A 15884-nucleotide genomic window follows, 5' to 3' on the forward strand; every position below is an offset into this window, starting at 1 on the left:
TTTTTCTCTTTGCTTCATGTAAAAAGCTCTTCTGACCGATGCCAGCCATGTTCTCAGAGAAGCAGAGGAGTTTTCTAGAGGAAAGAATCAGGAGAAGGTGGCCATCTCCAGGCTCACCCCTCCAGGGCTTGCCCCTGGTCAAGAGCCAGGCAGGAAGCTCTTTAGAGTCATTGCTCAAGAGCAGAGGAGGCCAGAGAGGGAGAAGAGAGGGGACTCACCCCTGCTACTCTGGTCCTGTCTCAGTTCCCCTTCCGTAACCCAGGGAGATGGGATTGGATGTGAAGGATCAAGAGCCCCCAGGTTGGAGGAAGTCCAGGGCCCCAAGAGGAAGGTGTGTTTGGGGTGGGAAGGCGGCAGAGGGAGCAGGGAAGGTCATCGGGCAGGATACGGCAGGGTGGGGGTGGCCGGGGGGCAGGCAGGGGTGTCACTGCTCGGAAGAGGTGGGGATCAAAGCATCTGGAGGGTTCTCTAGGGCAAAGGCAAACACTGAGGTCATCGCTGCTCCCACAGAGCCCTGCCCCCACACCCCAGCCCCCAGCTATAAGGGCCCCTGCCCCAAGCAGGGTGTCCAGGCTGCAGAGGTGCCATGGCCAAGTCACACCTGCTGCCATGGCTGCTGCTGCTGCTGCCCATACTCTGTGGTCTGGGCACTGGTGAGTCCCCCCAGCCTCCCCTTGCCTCCCCACCCTCCAGGGCTAGGTGTGCAGGGGGCATTGCAAACTTCTCCACCATTTGCTGAGCCCTGGCTCTTTCCCAAGCATTATCCTTAGTTTGGACATTATCCTCATTTTAAAGAAGAGGCAGCCTTGACTTAGAGACTCCAGGGCTTGTCCAAGGTCACACAGCTGGTGGGCAGTAGAGCGGGTAGAGGGCTTCCCCGGCGATGCTATAGTAAAGAACCCGCCTGCCAGTGTAGGACATGCAAGAGACATGGGTTCGATCCCTGGGTCAGGAAGATCCCCTAGGGAAGGGCATGACAATCCACTCCAGTATTCATGCCTGGATAATCCCAGAGACAGAGAAGCCTGGGGGGGTTACAGTTCAAAGGATCTCAAACAGCTGGACATGACTGAAGCAATTTAGCATATACACACAGAGCAAGAGAAGCCAGAGCTGTCTGACTCTAGCAAGTTTAAGAGCCATGCATCCCAGTAAAATTAGGTGTGGAGTTTGGGGGAGGCCAGTGCACAAGGTGTGGCATGGATCCCAGGGTTTCTCTGGCTTCAAACAGCAGCTGCGGGGACCACCTACTCCCTGGCCTGTGCCCAGGGCCCCACGTTCTGGTGCCAAAGTCTGGAGCAAGCTTTGCAGTGCAGAGCCCTAGGGCACTGCCTGCAGGAAGTCTGGGGACATGTGGAAGCCGTGAGTACTATCCAAGGATGTAGGGAGACAAAAGGGCTCAGGGTAAAGGGTCCTGGGTAGACTCGGGATGTGCCTGATGGATTGGAGCCCCTGTAGGGGATAGGATGGGATGGAGTAGAATGGGATAGAATATGATTTGGATAGGGTGGGGTGGGATGAATGGGATGGGGTGGGATGGACAGGGTGGGGTGGGATGGGATGGGATGAATGGGATGGGGTGGGATCATGGACACTTGCCTGTGTCTTGGAGTGCCCTGTCAGCCTTAGCCACCTGAGCTGGGAGCATGCCCCCCATCATGTGCTCCACCTTGGGGCCCTCTCCTCAGGATGACCTGTGCCAGGAATGTGAGAACATCTCCCGCATCCTCATCAAGATGGTCAAGGAGGCCATTTTCCAGGTAATGAGGCCCATACCCTGAACTGAAGTTTGGAGGTTAAGAGATGGAAGAAGAGGTGAGCCTCTTAAAGCAGCATCTCCAAGCTGGGGGTGATGCCTGGGTTTACCAGGGGTCTCCTGGTTGGGAGAGGGTTCTGGGAGTGATCTCAGCATCACAGTCTTTCCCAAGGGGAGCTACCCTTCCTGTGCCCAACCACCCAGCTCCTTTAGCACCCTCCCAACTCCAGAGCCCTGGGCGAAGGTGACCAGTCAGCTGGGCAGTGGCCCCATGTCCAGGGGCTCGGATGGGGCAGACCTCAGAGAGGCCAGGCTAACAGTCCTCTCTCTGGCCTGCCTCCCAGGACACAGTGCGCAAATTCCTGGAGCAGGAGTGTGATGTCCTTCCGCTGAAACTCTTGGTGCCCCAGTGTCGCCACCTGCTGGACACCTACTTCCCTCTGATCATTGACCACTTCCAGAGCCAGATGGTGAGGCCTGCCCCCCTCGCCTCCAGGCTGCCTCCCTCACAGCCTCCATGCCTGCCCTTTCCCAGAGTCACCCCCAGCACACACACAGAGACACATACACGCACACATCCTATCCACACCCAGTCCAGGAAACTCAGTGCCCCTCAGCTGGTGCCCAGATTACAGCCCCACCCACTAAGCTATACACAGTGGGCCTGCACACTTGCAAACACCTACACACACCCTCACACTCTTCATACAAACATACACTAGGTCACAAATCCATACTACAGACACACTGCTGCTGCTGCTGCTGCTGCTAAGTCACTTCAGTCATGTCCGACTCTGTGCGACCCCATAGACGACAGCCCACCAGGCTCCCCTGTCTCTGGGATTCTCCAGGCAAGAACACTGGAGTGGGTTGCCATTTCCTTCTCCAATGCATGAAAGTGAAAAGTGAAACTGAAGTCACTCAATCATGTCCAACTCCCAGCGACCCCATGGACTGCAGCCTACCAGGCTCCTGTGTCCATGGGATTTTCCAGTCTCCTTTCCAGTCTCCTTTCCAGTCTCGCCTTCTCCACAGTCTCAGGTAAAACTCACAGCATCCCACAAGAATAACAAATTCTACTTTGTGCTAACTCTGAGTAGGCTCTAAGCTTTAAGTCCTTAAAATACTGTAATTAAAAGAATCTTCCAACAACTGCTTCAGAGGAGTTAACACCCAAGAATGTGTGTCCTTAGTCACCCAGTTGTGTCCGACTCTTTGCGACCCCGTAGGCTGTAGCTCACCAGGCTCCTCGGTCCACGGAATTTTCCAGGCAAGAATACTAGAGTGAGTTGCCATTCCCTTCTCCAGGGGAACTTCTCGACCCAGGGATCAAACCCCAGTCTCCTGCACTGCAGGTGAATTCTTTACCACTGAGCCACCAGGGAAGCCTTGGTGGTAAAGAATCATCTGCCAATGCGGGAGATGCAAGAGACACAGGTTCGATCCCTGGGTCAGGAAGATCCCCTGGAGTAGTTAATGGCAACAAACTCCAGTATTCTTGCCTGGAAAATTCCATGGACAGAGGAGCCTGGAGGGGTACAGTCAGTCCCATGGATATGACTGAACACATAAATACCCAAAGATACACAGATAATAATTGGTCAAGGTTTGATTTTGACCTCTGTCCTTTGAATTCACAATTCACATTCTTGATTAAGGAAAGGCAGCGCCCATGTAGTTTAAAGGTTTATTACAGAAAATGCAAAAAGAATAACAATTTGTCTAATAAAATTTGAGTTTCTCCTCCAGAAAAAAAGAAAAACCACATCATCTGCACACTCACACAAAAGACACAATCTCATGTACTTATATTCCTTCATTCCCCCAAACATCCATGCTCACACTCATTCACACACATCCACAGACAAGTGCCCCAAAGCCCCCACATGACCTCCCTCTCTGCCTTTGGTCTCCCCCATCCCCTCCACAGAATCTTAAACCACAACCCCAAACCAGCCTGCTCCCCTCATTCCAGGCCAAAGACAGTGGCCTGGTATCTGAATCCTTGAGCCAGACTGAGCAGGAGTGGGGTTCCCTCCCCCACCCTAACCACCCCCTTACCCTGTGTTGTGCCCTAGAACCCGAAGTTCATCTGTCAGCACGTGGGCCTATGCAAGCCCAGGCACCCAGAGCCAGGGAAGGGGCCAGAGCCATGGGGTCCTCTGCTGGACAAGATGGCCCTCCCCCTGCTGCCAGGGGCCCTCCAGGCCAAGCCTGGGCCTCAGACACAGGTGAGGTGGGGATCCAGAGCAACAGGGCCACAGCCAAGGCCCTGGAGGCCGGGAGCACTTGACCTGGGAGGGGCAGAGCCGGGAAGGGCACTAGCAACTACAGACAGGGCCTAAGACGGGAGCAGGAGGAGAGGAGAAGGAGGCAAGGCTGGTGAGCAGAGCCTGGGCGAGCCTGCTGTCCAGCCTGCCTCCAGCATGATTTTTCCACCAGGACCTCTCCCTGCAGCGGTTCCCCATCCCTCTCCCCTTCTGCTGGCTCTGCCGGACTCTGATCAAACGGATCCAGGCTGTGATTCCCAAGGTGAGTCGTCCAGGGCACAGGGCTCCCCACTGCTCCACCTCCCCCATCCCTCCTCAGAGGTTAGGAGGGGGCCATTTGTGCGTTGTTCCCACCCGAGGCACCCTGCCCTCGGGCTGGGCCTCTAAGTGCCAGGACTAGAGCTTCTTCAACAATTGTGAAGCCCTCACTGTGTGCCAGGCACTATGTGTGTGTTCTCAGTCACTCAGTCATGTCCGACTCTTTGCAACTCCATGGACTGTAGCCCACCAGGCTCTTCTGTCTATGAAATTCTCTGGGCAAGAATACGGGAGTGGCTTGCCATTCCCTTCTCCAGGGGATCTTCCTGACCTAGGGATTGAATCTGCGTCTCTTAGGTCTCCTGCACTGACAGGCAGATTCTTTCCCTCTGTGCCACCAGGGAAGCCCTCCAGGCACTATGCCAGGTGTCAAAATACAGAAAAGAATCTCAGTTGTCTCTGTGGAAATGCTGCTTTCAAGTTTTCTATTCAGAATCATATCTTCATATCCTGAAGGTCGGGATATGTATGCATCAGAAACAAAGTGAAACATTGTTCCAGTAAAATCTATACCAAATTGCTGGGAAAGAAAGAAAAAGAGAGAGACAAAGAAAGAGGGAGAGAGAAATGAAGAAAGGAAGGAAGGGAAAAAGAGACAGAGAAGGAAAGGGAAAGAGAGAAAGGAAGAAAGGAAGAGAGAGGAAAAGGAGGGAAGGAAGAAAGCAAGAAAAGGTGCTTTCATTTTACAAAAGAAGAATTAGATAGACACCCCATCCTTGCCCACCCTGAACATGGAATCTTCCAAACTTTGTAGTGACCATCACCCAACAGCCCTGCCTTGAAATGAGGCCCAAGTGAGGACAGACCTGCCCTGTTGGCCCTTCCAGATGAGGCCAGTATGGCTGCCTGCTCACTGAGGGCGTGTCCACCCTCCTGAGTCTGCATTGCAGTGGGAGAGATTTTTTTCAGGTAGTGATGAGTTCAGAGCAGAGAATTAAGACAGATGAGGGAAGGAAGAGTGATAGGAGAATGGGGGTGGGATGGTTGGTCAGGAAGCATCCCTGAGGTTAAGATGAGACCTGAGGAACAACTAGGACCAATGGGCAGAGTCTTAAGCAGAATGAGCTTGGGCTGCAGCGCGCAGCCTGCGGGGAGAGGTTGAGAAGAGAGCAGAGGGTAGGCCAAGTGAAGGGATACTGGGCTTTGTTCTGCTTCTTCTTTCTTACGGTTTTATTTATTTATTCATTTCTGGCTACGCTGGGTCTTTGTTGCTGCACAGGCTTTTCTCTAGCTGCAGAGCTCAGGCTTCTCACTTCGGTGGCTTCTCTTGTTGCGGAGCACGGGCTCAGTCGTTGCGGCGCACGGGCTCAGTCGTTGTGGCGCACGGGCTCAGTCGCTGTGGCGCATGGGCTTAGCTGCATGTGGGATCTTCTTGGGGAAGGGAGCGAACCTGTGGCTCCTGCATTGCATATGGAATCTTTACCACTCAGCCACCAGGAAAGCCCTGGGCTTTCTTCTGAAGGCAGTACACAGCTGTGGAGGGTTTCAGGCAGGAGGAGCCATGACTGGATTTACAGTTTAGCAAGATCGCTCTCCTGGTGTTTGAAGACGGTATCAGGCAGAAGGGAGGGAACAATGAGAGCAAGGTGAGTCCTTAGGAGACCATGGCAGGAAGCACGGTGGGCCTGGAACTAGCAGGGGGACTGGGGTCTGTCTGGGAGGTGGGCTCCGCAGGACTCGGTGATGGAGGTCTGTCTGAGAGGTGGGCTCCACAGGGGCATGAAGACAAGTGGGGAGTCAGCCATGATTCTATGGACTTTGGCTTGAGCAACAGGCTCTTTGGAATGCCCCCCACCCCCCCCCACTAAAATGGGTGGATTTGAGAAGAAACATGTCTGGGCAGAAAAATTAGGACTTCTCTCCTGGCCGTGATAAGTTCGAGTTGCCTGTATAACACACAGGAGGAGGCGACAGGCAGGCAGCCTGCCAGATCGCTGGCCAGGTCCAGAGACGTCAGTCTGAGAGTCGTGGCTACAGACAAGATTTAAATCCAAGATTTAAATCCAGGGATGTGGGGTGGACCAGGTGGAGGAAGAAGAAAAAGCCAGCAAAAGAGCCTGAGGAGGGACAGCCACGGAGGTGGGGACACCACAGCGTGAGGATGTGGAGCCTGAGAAAAGAAAGCGCTTCAGCATGGAGGGAGTGGTCACTGGGGTGAAATCTGCTGACGGGTCGACGAGACATGACCCGGGGGTTGCTGGTGACCTTGAAAGCTGTTTTGGAGGAGTTCCAGAGACAGAACTACAGCATTCAGTATTGATAACTCTTTCTTGAAGTTTTTCTGGGAAGGGAAGAGAAGATGGGTGAGACTTTGGGTTTGTTTGTTTCTTTTTTTTTTTTTTTTCACTTTTTGGCCTGTGGGATCTTAGTTCCCTGACCAGGGACTGAACCTGTAGCCCCTGCAGTAGAAGCACAGTCTTAGCCAGAGGACCCCCGGGGAAGCCCCAAGATGGGTGAGGGTTTCAATGACAGATGCTATTTTAGCATGTTCACATGCTGATGAAAAGGAAGGGCAAGAGGGAGAAGCAATGAAGCAGAACAGAGGGGGATGCAGGGTGGACCCTGTGCACAAGGAGATGGCCAGCCTTTGACAGAGCTGGGGCCCCTCATCATAGCGGGAGGAGAGGACGAGTTGGGATCTGATACAAACAAAACGGGTCCTGTGGTGAGATGTGTCATTTGGAAGGTGTCACTTCCCCAAAATATACATGCCCCCCTGTTTTCCTCCTTCCTTGGGTGTCCTCATGCTAAGGGACAGCGGGGGCTTCAGGCAGGAACAGGGCCCAGGCCAGCCTGCCACATACCGGTCCTTTTTTTAAAACTGAAGTATGCTGCTGCTGCTGCTAAGTCGTGTCAGTCATGTCCGACTCTGTGACCCCATAGACAGCAGCCCACCAGGCTCCCCCATCCCTGGGATTCTCCAGGCAAGAACACTGGAGTGGGTTGCCATTGCCTTCTCCAATGCATGAAAGTGAAAAGTGAAAAGTGAAAGTGAAGTTGCTCAGTCGTGTCTGACTCTTAGCGACCTCATGGACTATAGCCTACCAGGCTCCTCTGTCCATGGGGTTCTCCAGGCAAAAGTACTGGAGTGGGTTGCCATTGCCTTCTCTGAAAATTGAAGTATAGTTGATGTACAAGGCTTCCTGATGGCTCAGCAGGTAAAAATCTGACTCAGGAGGTGCAGGTAGGATCCCTGGGTCAAGAAGATCCCCTAGAGGAGGAAACGACAACCCACTCCAGTATTCTTGCCTGGGAAATCCCATGGATAGAGGAACCTGGCAGGCTACGGTCCATAGGGTTGCAAAGAATCGAACACAGCTGAAGCAACCGGGGACACACACAAACATAGTTGATGTACAATATTATATAACTCACAAGTGTACAATATAGTGATTCACAACTTTCAAAGGTTATACTCCATTTATAGTTATTATAAAATATTGGCTATATTCCCTGAGACGTGCAGTAGATCCCTGTAGCTTATTTCACGTATGAAAGTTCTTTACATGAATTGGCTGAATGAATAAAGGAGTGGAGGAATAAGCGTGCCTGCATCCTCTCTCCTTGCTCTTCAGCAGGGAGGTTGTGTTTGGAATCAAGGGTGGGGTGGGGTGGGGATACTCCTTACTTCCCCATGGGGCTCCTGAAACCAGGGACTGCTTGACTCTGGGAGCCACAGACAGGAGCTTGTCCACCTGTGGGGGAAGCATGGCACCGCCAGGTTAGGAGGGAAAAGACTCGGGTTGGTTCTGCCTCTGCCCCAGGCTGCCATGTGGCCTGAGCAATGTCCACTTCTCTGAGAAACTCTGGAATTTCAACAATTCCAGAGTCTTTGAAGTCAGAGTTGGGGTCTGTGGCCTGGTTCTCGCACCAGCTCAGTGACTCTGGACAAGTCCCCTGGACTCCCTAATGTTCAGTGTCTGTCTGCAAATAGCATGAAAATTCTCCAAGGCGTCCAGGGAAGGTCTGCAAAGCACCTGAGCAGGTCTTTCGGGGGAAGGTCCCACTCTGTCCTTTCTTGGCCCCCACCCCAGGGTGTACTGGCCATGACTGTGGCCCAGGTGTGCCACATGGTCCCCCTGCTGGTGGGCGGCATCTGCCAGTGCCTGGTTGAGCGCTACTCTGTCATCCTCCTGGACACGCTGCTAGGCCGCATGCTGCCCCAGCTGGTCTGCGGCCTCGTCCTCCGGTGCTCCAGCGAGGACAGCGCTGGCCCAGGTGAGCCTGCTGCCCCAGCCCCTGCCCATCACCTGCTCCCATCCCCTCCCCTGCCAACCACAGCCCTGCACGACCCTCCCCTTCTTGGGTCCACCTGCACTGTACCAATGAGGACAGGAACGCGGCTGTTTTTTCTCTCTAGCCCTCCCTGCCCTGGGGTCCCTGCCTGGAGAATGGCTGCCACAAGACTCTGAGTGCCAGCTCTGCATGTTTGTGACCACTCAGGCAGGGAACAGCAGTGAGCAGGCCATGCCACAGGCAATGCGCCAGGCCTGCCTGGGCACCTGGCTGGACAGGCAAAAGGTGAGGGGCAGGCGTGCAGGGGGGCTCGGGACCCAGGAGCTGCCCAAGGGGGAGGGTTGGGTCCAAGACAGGTTTCCCAGACAGAGATACACAGAGTGGGCTGGTCTTCTGCCCTTAAGGTGCTCAGACACAGACAGGACGCAGGACAAACAATGACATCGTTGTAACTTAGGGCAAAAGGTCAGGAGATGTCTCTGACCCAGGGGCATGGGCTCAGGAGGATGAGCAGGCCTCTGTCATGGACCAGGAGAGAGGCCCGGTCATCCACCAGGAGATGAGTAATGCCGGGCCAGCTGAGCAAGAGAAGGCCTGGCCTCCTCTCCAGGTCCCAGTCCTGTCCCTGGCCCAGGGCTCCTCCCGGTGTGACTCAGTGGGGACCAAGCCACCGGCAGGAGAGGCCTGGGCCTGGGGTCCCGGAGCCCTGGTGTTCTCTGAGCGTGGGTGACGCGCCTGCTGACTCCTGGAGAAGGCCGCTTTCCGCACAGTGCTCCCCTTGTCAGGTCTCTAGGAACAGATGAACTTCAGGGTGGCTTCCAGAACTGAAATGGAGAGGGGAGGGAAGGATGGGGTCAGGTTCTGCCCCTCAGTCTCCATCTCTGAGGTCCCTGATTTTCCTGACGGAAACCCCCATTTCCACCCAGTGGCTTGTTCAGTCTTACAGCCAGAGCTGCTCACTGAGGGCCGAGGGCTGGACCTACACCAGGCCCAGGGAGCTCTGAGGGGATCCACATAAGTGGGGAGGTCAGACAGTAAGGCAGGAGGGCCCTGCCCCGGGCCTGGGTCCACCTAGCCCTGTGTCTGTCTCCTCCCTCAGTGTGAGCAGTTTGTGGAGAAGCATGCGCCCCGGCTGCAGACTCTGGTGTCCAGCGGCTGGGATGCCCACATGGCCTGCCAGGTATCCTCACCCCTTCCAGCTGGTTCCAGGACTTGCCTCAGCTCCCAGAGTCCTTCCCCACCCCCAGCCCCCCGCTCTAGTCCACGGTTCTCAGTGCAGGGCAGCCCCAGGAGTGCCGGCCCACGACTGGGAGGTGTCCTCCTATGTTTTACTATAGACAAGGCAGTCTCAGAGAAGTCAAGAAAACGCCACAAAAGGATGAAAAGGGGGGAGTATGGGAAGGAAGGAGCTTCCCAGATGGCGCTAGTGGTAAAGAACTTGCCTGCCAATGCAGGAGATCTGGGTTCAATCCCTGGGTCGGGAAGACGCCCTGGAGAAGGAAATGACAACCCACTCCAGTACTCTTGCCTGAAGAATCCCATGGACAGAGGAGCTTGGCGGGCTCCAGTCCAGAGGGTCGCAAAGAGTCAAACAGGACTGAAGGGACTGAGCGCGTGGGAAGGGGGGACAGCCTTAACGAGTGTGGTTTGATGTGTTTTCGGGGATGGGGGTTGTTCACTGAACAGTGTGTGCTCAGTGGGGGTGGGGGTGGGTACAAATTGTGTGTCCTGGGGCAAGTATGCCCCTCCTCTGGCTCCACACCCTGAAGGCCTGTGTCTTGGAGGGTGGCCTGAGGGATCCACAAGGTCACACCAAGAACTCTTGCGAGGTGGCAGGTGGAGTGAGCGCTGCCCCTATGGGGGTGGGGGGAGCCTCCCCAACCTCTTAGAGCTGGGAATCAGGGGTGCAAGGCCTCAAGGCCCTAATACTGTCCCATGGCAGGCCCTGGGGACATGTGCGACTCCGTTCAGTCCTCTCCAGTGTATCCACAGCCCCCACTTCTGATGAGAACGCACAGCCATGGCAGGTGAGTCCAGACTCCCACTGATGGAAGCGGGGACGGCCCTGCCCACATCAGGAGGCGGGGGCTCTTCTGTCCCCAAGCAGGAAGAGGCAGCCTCCGATCTTCCATCCTCCTCCTCACAGGCTGAACTCAAGGCTCCTGAGGGCCCCGGCAGCACCATCTCGACTGTCCTCTCTCAAACCCGCTCACCCCTCTGCCCAGAATCCCCATGGCTTTCAGTGCCAGGCCCAGCTCCCAGCTTGCTGGCCCTCCCCCAGCCCAGAGGGGAGCTTCCGCGCCTGACCATGGCTTTCACCTCACAGACCACCCTCTTCATGCACTGATCCTCGGTACCAAATGTGCTTGCACCAAGCCCTGCCTTTCCTGAAACTCAGGGGACACCAGACATTGCTCCCCAAAGATGCCAGGAACTCCTCCATCGCCTGACTCCTCCTACCTGAGACTCCTCCCTGTCTCCCTCAATGTCACTGGGTCAGAGGTGACCCCTTAGGACAGAGTGGGGGTCAGAGGCAGACTCTATGCCAGGTGCCTCCAGAGAGGGAAGCACCCCTGAGAAGAGACCTGGCAACTTCACAGTTCTGTCCAGAGCAAGCCCCCCAACATGAAGGTCATGTATTCATCTCTTTTCACTCGTTTTTTTTACAATGCAATGAGTACCTGTGACCAGGCCACATTCTTGGAGCAAGAGCTAGATGTGTGAATAAAACAGTGAGCTCCCCCCGACCCTCCTGGAGCTCACGCCCCAGGGCCCATCTGCGGGTCGAGGGGAGTCCAGCCTGCTCCAGAGACCCTCAAGAATCATGAGCCCCTGGGGGAGGTGGTGGGGAGGAAGTGTCTGTGACAATTCAGACCCTCCCTGCAGGGACAAGTTTAATGTCATCCCTCCCCATTGATGGCAGCTTCTGGGGCCAGGGGGTTGGGCTGGGGGTCAGGGAGCTGCCAGAAAGAGCTGGGCCTTCTAGCCCTATTGAAACAGGAAGAGGAGTGGTTGGCACAGAAGGCCTGGGCTCTGGTCTGAACTCTGCCAGCCCCTGGCCGTGGGTCCCCAGCCAAGATACACCACCCCTCACTCTTCTCAGTGACAAAGACGGAGCTGGGTGAGGTGGTCTTCAGGACTCTCCATATGAGAAGACCCCACCTCTGGCTTTCTGCCCTGCCCACAATGAGAAGAAGCGTGGGCTTCATTCCCATGCCCCCCTTCCCCATCTCCTTTCCTCCAAAGGCTCTGAGGCTGGTAGGCCACAGGCCTGCAGATTGTGTCTTCGGTCCTGGGTCAGCCTGATATGTCTTATCTCTAACCACAGCCTGGAACCAGAGGCACTTCCATCCACTTTGGGAGTGAGATGTGGCGAAGGCCTCATCTCTAGACAAGGAATGCAGATGGGGCTTCCGGCCCAGGGCCACCTGCACATCCCAACAGAGCCAGCCCAACGCTCACAACACCCCCAGCACTGGGCTGAGGCGACCTTGTCGTGGGCTCTCAGTCCTTCTCCAAGTCCTGGCATCAAGAGGACAGTGCGGGGAGAATCCTGTCCTGGCATCGCTCCCATCTCCTTGTGCATGAGATACTAGCTTTTACAATCACTCTGCTAACACTTTCACAAAATTAAGAATTCAGAAGAATAAAAGTGGGAACAGAAAGTCCCAGAAAAGACAGACACATGAAATCCTTAAACTTTTTTTAAACATCAAGAAATCCCTGGTGTGGTTGAAAGTGGGCACAGCGGGGCTCAATCCTGGTGGAAGGTAATTAGGCATGTTGTATGTGAATGTTTTCCTGTTGCTTTTTGTTAAGACGTAAAAGGGGGTTTTCTTTTTATCTTTTTGTACGGTTGTTGTTCAGTTGTGTGTGACTCTTTGCAACCCCATGGACTGCAGCACTGTTGAACTTCCAACTTTTGTTAGAAATGTGAGGGTGGCTCGATTTCCTGCTGTGATTTATCTCCTCAAAGCTCGCGTGGGGCTGGGCACACTGAGGATTGGTTCCCAGGTAATACAGCGCCTGTAACAATGCCAACAAAGTGCCATCTCCTTGTCCTGAAAGGAAACACACTGCCCTTTAAGATGCTGCAGAAGCCACAGCCCCTCCCTGAAGGTAAGCCAGGCTCGGGGCTGCCTCACTCTTCTCCGTGTTGGCGAAAGAGATGCCCATGTCGCCTCTTCCTCCTGTCGCTGCCTCCAGCCTGATCCCTACCTGTGACCCCGCCCCCACCAAAGAGTCCTTCCACTGAGATGAGCTAGGGTGCCCCAAACTCGAAATATGCCCTGCAGAATTAATCTTCAGCATTACAGACCTAAATGCCTGGAAGTGTCCCTTCACTTATAAAAGAGTTTTTGTCATTATGTCTCCTAGCATGAAAGAAATACACATTTTTAGAAAGGATCCTGATGCTGGGAAAGACTGAGGGCAAGAGCAGAGAAGGGGACAAGAGAGAATGAGAAGGTTGGATGGCATCACCGACTCAACAGACATGAGTCTGAGCAAACTCAGGGATATAGTGAAGGACAGGGAAGCCTGGTGTGCTGCAGTTCACGGGGATGCAAAGAGTCAGACACGACTTAGCAACTGAACAACAATAACCACATGTTTATTGTAGAAAATTCAGAAACTGCAGATGAGAAGAGAGTAGAATCACCCACAATCCTACCAGTCCCAGGAGAGAGCCATAGCAGATGGAGACTTTGCCCCTGAACTACAGACTTTTTCAGTCCGCCTGGCTACACTTTGGTTCTACCCTCAACAGCTCCACTGTTCAAGCAGGGAAAGCTTATTATACAACCTCCTGTCGGGGCAGGGATGGACACAAACCCTTGGCCTCAGAATTTGACGTTTTAAAGAAGTCTTCTTGTAAATCTATAGCAGACCTTTGTCTTGAATGCCATCACTTTCAATTACAAGTTCAAGCTCTCTGAGACAAAGAGTGTTTTACATTTTGAAAAAAGCTTGGTTGGGAAGATGAAGATCTACAGCCTGGAGGAGAGGAGGCATTAACTGTTAACCCTGAAAGCAAGCATGAGAGTGAGCTCCTGATAGCCAAAGAGGAGGCCTCATTCAAAAGGCCAGGAACTGGGACTTCCCTGGTGGCCCAGTGGTTAATAATCTGCCTTGCAATTCAGGGGATGCAGGTTCGATCCCTGGTCAGGGAACTAAGATCCCACATGCCATGGAGCAACTAAGCCTGTACACTGCAGCCACTGAGCCCACACGCTCTGGAGCCCATGTGCCACGACAAAAGAGCCCACATGAGGCAATGAAGATTCCATGTGCCACAACTAAGACCCAGTGCAGCCAAATAAATACATAAATAAAAGTTAAAAAAAAAAAGATCAGGAGCTGATCAGCTGTGGGAGGAGAGAACTGGCAGGAAGAGCCAATCTCTGTCTCCAGCTGAGATGCAGGAGTCCCTGAGATGTGTTCAGCACCCTGCACTCCCAAAGAAGGTGGGAAGGAGAAGCCCCTGGGGTTAGGGCCCCAGTGCATGGAGGGCTTGTTCTTCAGTTGCCAGGGTATGGCCTGAGGAGGACACATCAGAGTGGACTCTGGGAGGGACCCAGGTAGGAGGGCTTGGGGGCCGCCTCAGAGGGAGCCCCTCAGTCAGTCACTTCAGTTTAGTTGCTCAGTCACGTCTGACTCTTTGCAACCCCATGGACTGTAGCATGCCAGGCTTCCCTGTCCATCACTAACTCCAACATATCACTGCTAATTGCTTTTTTTATAAAACCTTTTTGTTTTTTAAAGCAACTATTATCAACAATGTTGTGAAGAATAAAAATCCTGGCAGTAACATCTTTGTTTACCAGTCCAATTATTTCTTTAGAATCAATTCCAACTCAAACTTCTGAGCTGATGCCATCCAACCATCTCATCCTCTGTTGCCCCCTTCTCCTCCTGACTTCAATCTTTCCCAGCATCAAGGTCTTTTCCAATGAGTTGGCTCTTCACATCAGAGTATTGGAGTTTCAGCTTCAGCATCAGTCCTTCCAATGAATATTCAGGACTGGTTTCCTTAAGGATTGACTGGCTTGATCTCTTTGCAGTCCAAGGGACTCTAGAATCTTATCCAACACCACCATTCAAAAGCATCAGTTCTTCAGTGCTCAGTTTTCTTTATGGTCCTATACTCACATCCATACATGATTATTGGAAAAACTATAGCTTTGACTAGACGGACCGTCATCAGCAAAGTAATGTCTCTGCTTTTTAATATGCTGTCTAGGTTGGTCATAATTTTTCTTCCAAGGAGCAAGTGTCTTTTAATTTCATGGCTGCAGTCACCATCTGCAGTGATTTTGGAGCCCCCGAAATAAAGTCTGTCATTGTTTCCATTGTTTCCCCACCTATTTGACATGAAGTGATGGGGCAGATGCCATCATCTTTGACTTGATACAGAAGAGCAAGCACACCCTACAGCCCAGAGGCCATCAGGATGGGCTCTATGCTTTTTTCCTAACAAGATGGACGGGCCCACAAGAGCCCACAGTTGGTGATGAAGCAGTGAAAATTCCAAGGACCTGGAGAGGATTAGAAATCATACTTGTGCAGCCAACGTGAGATAGCAAAGATAGGCAAAATGAGTGACACTTGGGGGAGGGGACCTGGAGGGCCCAGGAGAGCACAGTTGTCAACATTTCTCCTCAAGACAGTGTAATCTGTCAATCAGTCTCAGGGGAAACAAAAGGAAGGCTCAGTGCGTGGTCACCCAAGATGAGCTGCCTGCATTTTAAACAAGAAGGGACTGGGTTGTTTTCAAATGGAAATATTAAGTAGGAAGAACTTACAAGCCAAAACAAGTTCAGTTATAGAGAAATAAAGACAATTATGGATATGTCCCCCTGCTTAATAACTGAAGTTTTAAATCTATAACACAATCGTTATAACATTTATAACATATATAACATATTATTCCAAACCTTTCTCCACACGTGCGAAGATAGATATAACAGATTTACAAATACGGGAATACCCTATACACACAGTTTTGTAAACTGCTTTGTTCATTTAAAATAATCTTTCCTCTAAAATTAACAACAAAGATCTACTATATAGTACAGGGAACTATATTCAATATCTTATAATAACCTAGAATGGAAAAATGAAAGAGTATATATACGTGTGTGTGTGTGTATGAATTACTTTGCTGCTCACCTGAAATTGGCACACAACATTGTAAACCAGCTATACATCAATCAAGGAAAGTAAACAATTTTTTAAATTAAAAAAAAAAATCTTTTCATGTTAATAAATATAGATACCTATCACCACTGCTCCATGCTTTTTTT

General features: G+C 52.7%; 1 protein-coding gene across 1 annotated transcript; it reads left to right on the forward strand.

The window, feature by feature from the left end:
* Positions 1 to 586: 586 nt before the first annotated feature.
* SFTPB (surfactant protein B) lies at positions 587 to 10585 on the forward strand. Its single transcript, XM_052649589.1, has 10 exons — positions 587 to 653; positions 1232 to 1362; positions 1689 to 1760; positions 2101 to 2226; positions 3835 to 3987; positions 4199 to 4288; positions 8379 to 8562; positions 8705 to 8865; positions 9680 to 9760; positions 10523 to 10585. Exons 1-10 carry the CDS (start codon positions 587 to 589, stop codon positions 10583 to 10585), a joined length of 1128 nt encoding a protein of 375 aa, XP_052505549.1.
* Positions 10586 to 15884: the final 5299 nt, after the last annotated feature.

Source organism: Budorcas taxicolor, chromosome 11 (genome assembly GCF_023091745.1).
Source record: "Budorcas taxicolor isolate Tak-1 chromosome 11, Takin1.1, whole genome shotgun sequence".
NCBI classification, from domain to species: Eukaryota; Metazoa; Chordata; class Mammalia; order Artiodactyla; family Bovidae; genus Budorcas; species Budorcas taxicolor.